General features: G+C 43.9%; 1 protein-coding gene across 2 annotated transcripts in view; it reads right to left on the bottom strand.

Moving 5' to 3' along the window:
* Positions 1-393: 393 nt before the first annotated feature.
* The window catches only part of LOC309549045 (cytochrome P450 2K4-like), a 76,623-nt gene continuing 64,679 nt past the window's right edge, over positions 394-12,337 (bottom strand). The window contains exons 9-10 of one of the 2 annotated variants that reach the window (XM_082249006.1): positions 10,861-11,002; positions 397-642 (exon numbers count right to left, since the gene is read on the bottom strand). In XM_082249006.1, coding sequence (XP_082105132.1) covers positions 464-642; positions 10,861-11,002 — 321 coding nt within the window. In that variant the 3' untranslated portion in view covers positions 397-463. Of the gene's footprint in view, positions 643-10,860; positions 11,003-12,337 lie in introns of both variants that reach the window. The other variant, XM_082249007.1, reaches the window with a different exon arrangement.

The raw sequence follows: 12,337 nt of genomic DNA, 5'->3' as shown, positions 1-12,337 counted from the left end.
AACGCTATAACTGCATGCCAGTAGTGGTGAAATGCATTAAGTAGGGCTGGTCTAGAGGGGACACTATGGATGCATGTATGATGTTGTACTGTTGACAGCCAAATAAACGTATCTGGAAGAGCAGATATTGGAGTGGCCTTTTTCATGAGTATCTCATGAAGGTGAATATTCATCAGTATCTTATGATAGTGAGCAGAGACAGACTTTTTGAGCAGGCATACTGGGCATCCGCAGACAGCAAGAGGCGCAGGTCTTGAGCAATGCTGTGAAATTGGGGCATTCATCTTCACAATTTATTATTTCATCTTGTTTAGTTTTACAACATGCTATCTTCACCAATCAGGAGGTTTCCATATTGTACCACATTTCTACAAGTCAAAAGCATTCCTTTTGAAAAGAATAAACCCTGTTCACAATTATTATTTATATATATATATATATATATATATATTGCCAGTTTACTTTAATTGCGAGGGATTGCACAGATCTCATGCTTCAGTGGAGGGGTTGTGAAGCCAACAGCGCCTGTAAGGTCCAGTTTTGCTCCAGGTGGAGCCTGAAAGGTGAAGTTTTGCAGCAGTGTTGTAAAGAAGAGGAACAGTTCCATTTTAGCCAAAGTCTCTCCAGCACAACTTCTCTTACCTTGGAAAAAAAATAAAGTATAAAATCATAAAAAATTATTGACTTTTACAGCTGTAGGACAGACATCTTTCCATCTTTGTATCTTTCTAGGTCCAGTTGGGGACATACAGTATCTCACAAAAGTGAGCACACCCCTCACATTTTTGGAAATATTTTATTATAGCTTTTCATGTGACAACACTGAAGAAATGACACTTTGCTACAATGTAAAGTAGTGAGTGTACAGCTTGTATAACAGTGTAAATTTACTGTCCCCTCAAAATAACTCAACAAACAGTCATTGATATCTAAACCGCTGGCAACAAAAGTGAGTACACCCCTAAGTGAAAATGTCAAAATTGGGCCCAATTAGCCATTTTCCCTCCTCAGTGTCATGTGACTCCTTAGTGTTACAAGGTCTCAGGTGTGAATGGGAGCAGGTGTGTTAAATTTGGTGCTATCTCTCTCTCTCATACTGGTCACTGGAAGTTACACATGGCACCTCATGGCAAAGAACTCTCTGAGGATCTGAAAAAAAGAATTGTTGCTGTACATAAAGATGGCCTAGGCTATAAGAATATTGCCAAGACCCTGAAACTGAGTTGCAGCACGGTGGCTAAGACCATACAGCGGTTTAAACGGACAGGTTCCACTCAGAACAGGCCTCGCCATGGTCGACCAAAGAAGTTGAGTGCACGTGCTCAGCATCATATCCAGAGGTTGTCTTTGGGAAATAGACATATGAATGCTGCCAGCATTGCTGCAGAAGTTGAAGGGGTGGGGGGTCAGCCTGTCAGTGCTCAGACCATACGTCACACACTGCATCAAATTGGTCTGCATGACTGTCGTCCCAGAAGGAAGCCTCCTCTAAAGATAATGCACAAGAAAGCCCACAAACAGTTTGCTGAAGACAAGCAGACTAAGGACATGGATTACTGGAACCATATTAAAGTGTTGATCCTGCGAGCAAAAATGGGTATTGTAATTCTATGTAATGCAGCGGGCACAGCACTCTCTCATATGTGTAAAGCAGAATAAGACAAAACAGTGCCACGCAAAACAAATGAGGAAATTAAACAAATCCAGAAAATGTGTGCAATAAATACAAAGTGCAATAGTGCTAAATATTATAAATGTGAACAAATGAAATAATATAGATTAAAAGTAATATTCACAATAATAAAAAGGTGCAAATCGTGCAAACGATGATAAATCGTGCACACCAAAATGAGTGAATATAAAAGCAACTGAAAATATGTATACAGGGGCCACCCTGTATGCAATGATATAAAGTGCTGAGTGTGCAGAAGTAAACACAATAAGATATAATTGTATAGAACCAAGTGAAAATAAAGTGATTGTGACTAAGCAGATATAAACAATAATCAATTAATAAAGTGCTGATGCCGTTTTCCCGTTATCAGAGGAATATTGCACTCTCCAGAGGTGCACTCTAACAAGTCCACTATGAGTGATCCAGTGGTATCCTTTGTGGTGACAAGTGCCTTCACCTCTCCACCCTATCATATATTTTTCCCCCTGAGGAAGACACATGACCCTGTGTCGCCACGCGTAGGGGAGGGGCCCGGACGGTTTTCTGCTGTATCCAGGAAGTACAGGAGCAGCTTTTACAGATCTTCCACTTCTGCCTGGTTACCATCACACACGCTGATTAAGAAAGGCTATTTTTAGTTTGGTGCACTGCAAGCACCTTTTAAATGTGAGTACCTGTCTATATGTTTTTTATTATGGAATACATTTAAAGAGGTAAAAGCACTATTCGAGTCTCCCTTCTTTTCATGTTACAACCACCTGGGTGTTGTCCAGAGAGTGACGTTTTTCTGAGGGACTGTCGCTTACTCCCTGGCTCCAGGAAAGGTGGCCCTTGAGGGGCAATATTATGCGTTTAGATCTATGCTTAGCCGCTAGGTCACAGGAGCGGAGGTGAGGACCCAATCACATAGGGTGGAGAGGTGAAGGCACTTGTCACCACAAAGGATACCACTAGATCACTCATAGTGGACTTGTTAGAGTGCACCTCTGGAGAGTGCAATATTCCTCTGATAACAGGAAAACGCCATCAGCACTTTATTAAGCGATTATTGTTTATATCTGCTTAGTAACAATCGATTTATTTTCACTTGGTTCTATACAATTATATCTTATTGTGTTTACTTCTGCACACTCAGCACTTTATAACATTGCATACAGGGTGGCCCCTGTATAAATATTTTCAGTTGCATTTATATTCACTGTAACGGACCGTTTCAGCAGACAAGGGGTTAAAATCTGTTTAGGCGATATGCCCCTTTTTGAGAAACAGGCACAGCTACTTGCAGGACACCAAACTCCCGAACTGGATACAAAATAGCACTCCAACCTGGAACCTCACGAATAGCTGCTAGCAGACGAACAGGAAAAGCATACATAAGCTTACACTCCTAGCAATCAGTCTCCAACAGCATACAGTGAATCCCCCAAGAACGAGACAAGGCTCCGTGTGAGGTTCAAGCAGTGGTCTGACTTAGAACTGTTTATTAAATCCACACAAACACATTATATACACTATCAGGTAATGTGAGTCTCATTGCATTAGCATATGCAGATAGATTTGTAAACAGGCACAAAATAACACTAAACTAATTATCTAGCCACCTGGCCAGAACAATGCAAGGTCATTAGCATGTAAGAATGGAACAGGAATACTTAGCACACCCGACAATAGGTGAATGCAAACCCACCTCAGGCCAAAAGCAACATTTTCATAACTTCTAAAATATGCATCACATTCAAATAAAACTTAAATTTTTAGAATCAGCATACTTCAAATGCAAACATAACCAAAAATCATAGAAATCCCTCCAGGGGTTAAAAAGTTAGACGAAAGTCCTTTTCTGACCGACCGCAGGCACATTTTCATGTCCAAATACAGTCTTAAAGGGGTAAAAGCCCCTAGGTCCATAGTCATATTGCAGGAGGCAAGCAACCAGGCTTCTCCAACGCCCAGTGGCGAGATTGGTCTCGTCACATTTCTCCCCTTTTCCAAACAGACTAACAGGGTATCTGACCTTCTGCCGGTCAGTGCCCTTGTTAGTCCAACAGCCCACCCACAAAACAGAGACAGCAGTACAGCCCACCCAAAATAACTGGTTGCTACACCTGGGTAGAAGAGAAATTTGTCCATGTCCAGGTGCCTCACCTTGGCTGTGTGAGAGACTGGCAGACTGCCTTGGTGGGTTGCTGAGTGGGCAGAGACCTGCGGTACTCTGCCCTGGTGCCAGCGCTACCACAGAAGTAGCCTGGTTGGAGACGGGTTGTTGGAGGGGGAGACCGACTGTCTCCCCTTTGGCTAAACAGCCTTGTTGCTGGGGGTCAGGACCGACTGTCCCTACCCCCTGTGCTGTGAGTGCAGAGACCACGGTCCCATCTGCACCGTTGGGGGGCTTACTGTCTCCCCCTGGTATGTTAAGCTGCTGCTGTGGGATGGAAACTGGGCTCCCAATTCCCAATAGCTCAATCTGCCGCTGGGGGACAGGACCAACTGTGTCTGCCCCTTGTAACTCAATCTGCTGCTGAGGGATGGAGACTGCGCTCCCAATTCCCTGGATATCACTCTGCCAATGGGGAGAGGGGGTAACAAGCTCCTCTCCCAAATATACTTCCAGCCCCTGGGGAGGGAGACCGACTGTCTCTGCTCCCAATACAGTGTCCTGTTGCTGGGGAAAGGAGACTGGGCTCTCTGTTTCCTGCAGGACACTCTGCTGCTGTGGGATGGAGACTGAGCTCCCAATTCCCAACAAATCAATCTGCTGCAGGGCGACAGGACCGACTGTCTCTGCCCCCTGTAACTCAGCCTGCCGCTGGAGAATGGAGACTGGGCTCCCAATTCCCAATAAATCAGGCTGCCGCTGGGGAATGGAGACTGGGTTCTCCTCTTCCCTTAACTGTACCTGCCGCTGGAGTTCCTCCCAACGTGCCAGCTGGCCCTCTCTCGCTGCCCTGTCTAGCAGAGTCCCGAACACTAAGTTCTTCACGAACCACTTGGATCTCTCCAGTGGATTGGGTCCAAAGAAGTTCAGCCGTAACCACACCATACGGTCATATTCTCTCAGAGAGTATCTGTACTCCACTGCTGGTTCCATCCTGTTGCTTTAAGGGTCGCTGTACTGAGACATGCGTTGCCCCCAACTTGTAAATCCATGGAATGGTGCCTCCTGTAGCTGTCCTTCTGGCTGTGAGAACGATCCTGCCGCTTGCCACCAAATGTAACGGACCGTTTCAGCAGACAAGGGGTTAAAATCCGTTTTTTAAACTCCCGAACTGGATACAAAATAGCACTCCAACCTGGAACCTCACGAATAGCTGCTAGCAGACGAACAGGAAAAGCATACATCAGCTTACACTCCTAGCAATCAGTCTCCAACAGCATACAGTGAATCCCCCCAAGAACGAGACAAGGCTCCGTGTGAGGTTCAAGCAGTGGTCTGACTTAGAACTGTTTATTAAATCCACACAAACACATTATATACACTATCAGGTAATGTGAGTCTCATTGCATTAGCATATGCAGATAGATTTGTAAACAGGCACAAAATAACACTAAACTAATTATCTAGCCACCTGGCCAGAACAATGCAAGGTCATTAGCATGTAAGAATGGAACAGGAATACTTAGCACACCCGACAATAGGTGAATGCAAACCCACCTCAGGCCAAAAGCAACATTTTCATAACTTCTAAAATATGCATCACATTCAAATAAAACTTACATTTTCAGAATCAGCATACTTCAAATGCAAACATAACCAAAAATCATAGAAATCCCTCCAGGGGTTAAAAAGTTAGACGGAAGTCCTTTTCTGACCGACCGCAGGCACGTTTTCATGCCCAAATACAGTCTTAAAGGGGTAAAAGCCCCTAGGTCCATAGTCATATTGCAGGAGGCAAGCAACCAGGCTTCTCCAACGCCCAGTGGCAAGATTGGTCTCGTCACATTCACTCATTTTAGTGTGCACGATTTATCATCGTTTGCACGATTTGCACCTTTTTTGCCAAAAGCTAGAGGCCATAAAAGAGGTTATAAATTAAAGTCTCTCCCGGTTTTGCCATCATTTCAGAAGTTGGGTTCAGAACATACTGACCAAAACAACCTGCTGGAAGAAGAATAGTGAAGAATGAGAAGGATAACATCATCCATTATCCAAGGCACTTAAACATTTGAGGATACAATACTCTGGATGAAGTTAAGTGGTGGATCTGGTGCGGGACTTCGGTGTGGACCCTATCCGGGTGGTTATTTCCATGTTCTCAGCTCGGTTGACCTTCCGTAACAGGAGGTCTAAAGTTCTGGTAAGAGAATCACCTTATATGAGCACGTGGTGACCGTCAGGATTGTGTTATTACTTATGGTGTTGGACTTTCCTGCATTCATTTCTGCACCTTAGCATCTGGTTTCACAGTATTTCATGGACTTTGCATAATCTGTGTTCTTTTTCCAGTTATTTGCTATTGTGGCACTGTACCTCATTACATACTTTTTTATTATTGTGAATATTACTTTTAATCTATATTATTTCATTTGTTCACATTTATAATATTTAGCACTGTTGCACTTTGTATTTATTGCACACATTTTCTGGATTTGTTTAATTTCCTCATTTGTTTTGCGCGGCACTGTTTTGTCTTATTTTGTCTTAGATTACTGGAACCATGTCCTGTGGTCTGATGAGACCAAGATAAACTTATTTGGTTCAGATGGTGTCAAGTGTGTGTGGCGGCAACCAGGTGAGGAGTACAAAGACAAGTGTGTTTTGCCTACAGTCAAGCATGGTGGTGGGTGTGTCATGGTCTGGGGCTGCATAAGTGCTGCCGCCACTGGGGAGCTACAGTATATTGAGGGAGCCATGAATGCCAACAAGTACTGTGACATACTGAAGCAGAGCATGACCACCCTCCCTTCAGGGACTGGGTATTCCAACATGATAATGACCCCAAACACACGCCCAGGATGACCGCTGCCTTGCTAAAGAAGCTGAGGGTAAAGGTGATAGACTGGCCAAGCATGTCTCCAGACCTAAACCCTATTTAGCATCTGTGAGGAATCCTCAAATGGAAGGTGGAGGAGTGCAAGGTCTCTAACCTCCACCAGCTCCGTTATGTAGTCATGGAGGAGTGGAAGAGGACTCCAGTGGCAACCTGTGAAGCTCTGGTGAACTTCATGCCCAAGAGGGTTAAGGCAGTGCTGGAAAATAATAGTGGCCACACAAAATATTGACACTTTAGGCCCAATGTGGACATTTTCATTTAGAGGTGTACTCACTTTTGTTGTCAGCGGTTTAGACATTAATGGTTGTGTGTTGAGTTATTTTGAGGGGACAGCAAATTTACACTGTTATACAAGCTGTACACTCACTACTTTACATTTTAGCAAAGTGTCATTTATTCAGTGTTGTCACATGAAAAGATATAATAAAATATTTACAAAAATGTGAGGGGTGTACTCACTTTTGTGACATACTGTATGTAATTTGCTGACCAACCCCTACATACACCATCTTTTTTTATCCTTTGCAAAGTTGGTGCAACATGGTTTTTTTTAAAAAAAAATACTTTCATAGAGTTTTAAAGTGTTACTAAACCCACAACAGTAAAATCAGTCTGTATATGCAGTAAAGCTTGCTTGTTATACTCACTGTGGAACCTAAGGGGTTTATCCTTGTTTAAAAAGGCTGTTTGATCCTGTCTTCTCTGATCCTCCTCTTCTTCCACTGACCTCAATCCATCTCCTGATAGCACAGAGGCTGGTGGACAAGCTGCATATGCTCAGTTTGTTGAGTATTGCTAGAGAGTTTTTTTTATTTATTTTTTTTTCTTGGGAGAGTGAATGTGATCAGTACAGGGCCATTCAGCACTGTCCAGACAGAGGTTCAAGGGTCCTGCAGCCTGATAGAACCGAAAACTCCTCCTACAAGCTTTACTCAGACACTGATAGAAGTCACAAGACTGCTATATACTGCTGATGAAAAAAGGTATTTAGTAGTTTATATTTACTAAAACTATTGCATTTCCATGTTCTTTGTACTGTGGGAGACCAGATACAGTGAATGCAGGCTCCTTGGTTTAGTAACACTTTGATGGCTGTAGTCCCCAAATGGATATTTATGGAGCTTTTCTTTTTGTCTTACAGAGGCTTTTTTTTAGCCTGTACATTGCCCATTTTTCCATCTCAGAAAACTGGACAGTAAGAAGTTACTAAGGCCCCTTTCACACTGATACGTTTTTCCTGCGTTTTTACTCTGCAAGAAAAACACAAGTGTAGCACTTTACAGGTAGGTGCTAGGTAAAGATATAGTGGGTCTTGTCTGCCTAACAGCAGGGCTGTGATTTGTTAGGTAGGGTGTCAGGGCTTCCAGATGTGCCTGCGGAGGGGAGAAGTATCCCCACTGGCTCCTGTGAGAGGCTTCTCATAGGGCAGTGTGGGAAGCCCAATCAGGGGACACATCCCAGCTTGTAACTACCCCAGAGGGCAGATTAAGCTGCAAAGGATTCTGGGAGTGGGTATAAGTTTGGGGGGGAAGTGCGTGGCACGGTGTCTTTGGCGGGAGCAGAGTCCCAGGAAGGAGAGTGCGGCTGTCTCTCCTCCTGTCTGAGGAAGTGGATGTCGCGGAGTGTCGTCTGGGAGTCCAGAGAAGGCTGAGCTGAGCTGAGGGGATCCGGTGTGCCGAGAGCCTGTGGAGAGAGAGAGAGGTCCAGTCCCAGGAAAGCCTACACAGATCGTGAGTACTGAGGATTGCCCCTGGGGGTCTGCCTAGAGTCAGAGGGGACCACTCCGGAAGAGGTTCGGGGATCCAGTGTCAGCTAGCTGTAAAGGGGTACCTAGGTTGCGGACCCTGAAGTGTGAAGGGGGTAAATAGTCAGTGGACCATGAAGAGTTCAAGGAGCAAAGGGGGCACCTGCAGTCTGGGCCCTGAATTGTATTGCATGTGGCAGTTACAGTGTTAGCTATTTGGAGTTCTACATAATACTACCACAAGCTGTACCAGGCGGGGGAAAACTATTCAAAGACTTACACAGTTAAGTAGTGTCAGGAGTTCTACAATTCTCAGTCTTGGATCTACAGGACTATAGGTTGGGGATTCAACACTTCTGTTTTACAGAGTGTTCGCAGAGTCAGTGAGCGTTGGCTGGCGCTGGCCAGTGTCAAAGAAGTGCCAACAGGCATTTTTCCAAGATCAAGTCCCAATTGTAATTTAGTTCAAGCCAAGAGGAGTATCCCACTCATTCCCTTCTCTAATCCCCTTAATTTACAATAAAAACCACAAACAAAGATGCCGGAGTTGTCACTGTCTCAATTGTCGCACCTGGGGACTCCGCTCACAAGGGCTTGAGAGGATTCCGGTACTAATGGCAGACCCACATCAGGCCACAGGCCTGGAAACCTTGCTACACAAGAAAACATTTTCCCCTTAAATCCTATGGGACTTTTCACACAACTGCGCTGTGGATGCGGTGCGTTTTGAAAAGACCCGCATGCTGCATTTTTGGTGCGGTGTTGAAAACCGCACTAAAAACGCAGCTTTCCATTGAAATAAATATGAATTGTTGCAAAGTCGTGATTTGCATTTTTGGTGTGTTTTTGAGTCACATCCATTTTTCACAGGTGCAGACAACCCAAAATGGCACCAGAAACGCATCTGAAACAAAGCAAAATTGTGGTAAAAACGTATATTCCTTTTTATCGCGATTTTGCTGCAGAGTAGTGTGAAAGGGCCCTCGATGTGGCCTCATTTGTAACTATCGCATTGGTGCTATCTGCTGACTTGTTCTGTCTCTGTTTTGGTCACAACTATATCCAGATGCTGGGTTACATCAATATGGAGAAGGAGACATTGCCTTTTATTCTTTTCTCCCTCTACTGACAGAGCTTTTTTCAGCCGTGTGGTATGTAAAATATAGTTCTGAGCCTTGACCATACCCATTATTTGGCATTGCTTTACCTGTGTTCCCCAGGAAAAAGGGGTTAGGGTGGGATTGTGGGTGGAGTTTGGGTGGGCAGTTGGCTAAGGAGGATAATTTCCTGCGCCTACTGTATTCTCTGAGAAAAAAGCTCTGGATACTGAAATTATGCTGCACCATTCTTCTCTGGCCAGCAGGGGGAGAGATAAAGCCAAGCAAGCCCAAAGACTTCTATTGCACCCTATACCATGCTTATTCCAAACCTAGACTGCACTTATACCAACCCTATACCGCATTATACCTAACCTTTACCACATCTGAACCAAATCTACCTTGCACCTGTGCCAAGACTATACCATACTTATACTGTACCTATACTGCATGCAGGTTAACTGGAACTGTCAATAAAGTTGGAGTAAACCCTTACAGTGGAAGTAAACCCTTAAAAACTTTGAATAGACTAGCTCTCTGCTAATCTAGCTCTATGCACCCACCCCGACATAAAGTTCCAGCTGCTTTTATCTCCTGTGTCGGAGAACTTGTCAGAAGTTATCATGCTGATAACAGAGGGACAGAGCAGCAGAAAGACATAGGACTTATGGCTTTGGAGATAGATAAGAAAACACTACAGATATATGTGTCCAGGTCAAATTTCATGAATGGGGGTTTACATCCTCTTTAAGTGCACCAACACTCTTAAAAGACCCCTACAATAGCCGCTAGAAAAGCATCTTAAAGGACTTCCCCCTCCTGTAATAACTATTCGGCAAATCCCCTTGTATCCTGGCCCCCTGCACTACCATCTCTCTTTCGTTTTGGACAGTGCAAACCCATTCGGTCTAGGACTAGCATCACTGCCATAAATGTGTTATGGCAGTGTAGTTACAGCATTTGGTAGATTAACCTTTGCTACTGCTCATTGCCTGTACTTGCAGTGTCCTTGCTACTGTTTACCATTGCTAATCTATTTTATGCTTGCCTAGTTACCAACCATATTTGATAAAAATAGATTAAGTTTGCCTTTACTACTTGGTTTGGTGATTGTTTTCTTTCATATAACAATATTACTGGGTACTGAGTATTACTTTCAGTGACGTCCTGTGATATTGTTTGTTTGTGTACTCAACCTGGTGTGCCAGATTGGCTGAGGTTCTTGAGAAGGTTGAGGCAAAGAACAGGGGCTTATCCTATCCAGCAACTACTCGAAGGGTAGCGCTGCACAGCCATAGAGGGACCTTTATACATTTGTGAAAATTTAGAGTTTCTCCCCTTTGGTTTACTCACCTGCAGAAAATGGTATAAAAGCTTCATTATTAACAAAATTTTCCTCTGAATCCAAGAAATGTTGAGGATAAAACTCTTCTGGTTTCTGAAAGTGCTCTTTGTCTTGTAGGACAGAAAACAGTAATGGAATCACTTGGGTTCCCTGCAAAGAATATATGAGAGACATTTGGATAAGTATCAGGTATTTGTTGATGGATCTGTTCAAGGTGCACTCTGATCAAAACTAAAAATTACGTACTGAAATGCATTCTGAAAGCTCAGGCTACCAACTTAGTCCTTCAATCTTACTATCCAGACATTGATTCAGTGGGCAGTAGGGGGAATGCAATACTAATTTCTCAAAAAATCACAAATCTGCAACAAACCATTACGATTTAAAGTGGTTGTAAACCCTTACATATACCCAGAGAACTGACAAGCCCCACATTGCACCCTATCTCACAGTATTCACCCACTCTTATATCCTCCTAATGAGGTGAGTTCTATCCTTGTTTTTGGTTTGGTTTTTTGTGTTGCCTTACATAATACTGCTTTGGAAAAGTTGCATGCTCTCCTCCTGCTTCCTGAAGAAGCATCTGAGACTGTGAAACATGTTGAGGATGAGGCTTTTTCTGGAGATAATGTTTCCCTATATTTTGTTACATTGATATTTACACTCTGGGATCATACATATCCACTTAGGGAAATCATAATCTGTAATATGAGGTGCTGCATCATCTATTTTATTTGTATACCTTGATATAGGGTTTTTTGTTTGTTAATACACTTTTGTAATAAAATTGTCTTTTTTATATGAACGAGTGTATTGTTTCCATGGGGTACCAAGAAAGTCTGAGATGAAGTAAATTGAGAGAGAAGATCTTCTCTGAACAGGGGTCTTTACTGGGGATGGTCTTTACCGGGGGTAGTGGTTTTGTACTTCCGGGGTTAGGCTGGAAGGGGGGCTGTTATGAAGAGGGGAATCTTTATTGGGGGTGTTAGGCTAGGAGGGGGGATATACTGGGGAGAGTTGTCTGTACTTGGGGTTACGTTGGGATGGGAGCTGTACTAAGGATAGGGGTCTGTACTGGGGGTACTAAGCTGGGGGGGGAGGGGTGTGCTGGAGAGAAGGATGTCGAAGTGGGTAAGGGAAGGGCGCTGTACTTTGCGGGTGGATTGGGAGGGGTGATTTAGAACTGTTGGTGGCGATCTGTACTGTGGGGGACAAAGTCTTAGGGGGAGTGGTTTGTACTGGGAGGAGGGGGGTCATTTTGGTTGTATTCAGCACACTGGCTTGTGTGCTTTGCACCCCTAACCCCTGTACTTTGTGTGATAGACATTCCTGTCCTCTGCACTCCTGAGCCCTGCATTCTCTGTGGTAAGCACATCTGACCCATGCACTCTCTGTGTTATGCACCCCTATGCCCTGCACTCTGTGTGTTATCCACTCCTGAGCTCTGTATCCTCTGTGTTATGCACGCCTGAAACACACACAGAA

This window comes from Pelophylax lessonae, assembly GCF_965119305.1.
Source record: "Pelophylax lessonae genome assembly, chromosome: 3".
NCBI classification, from domain to species: Eukaryota; Metazoa; Chordata; class Amphibia; order Anura; family Ranidae; genus Pelophylax; species Pelophylax lessonae.
The sequence above is the reverse complement of the archived record's forward strand: the minus strand, read 5'-3'. Positions and strand labels throughout refer to the sequence as shown.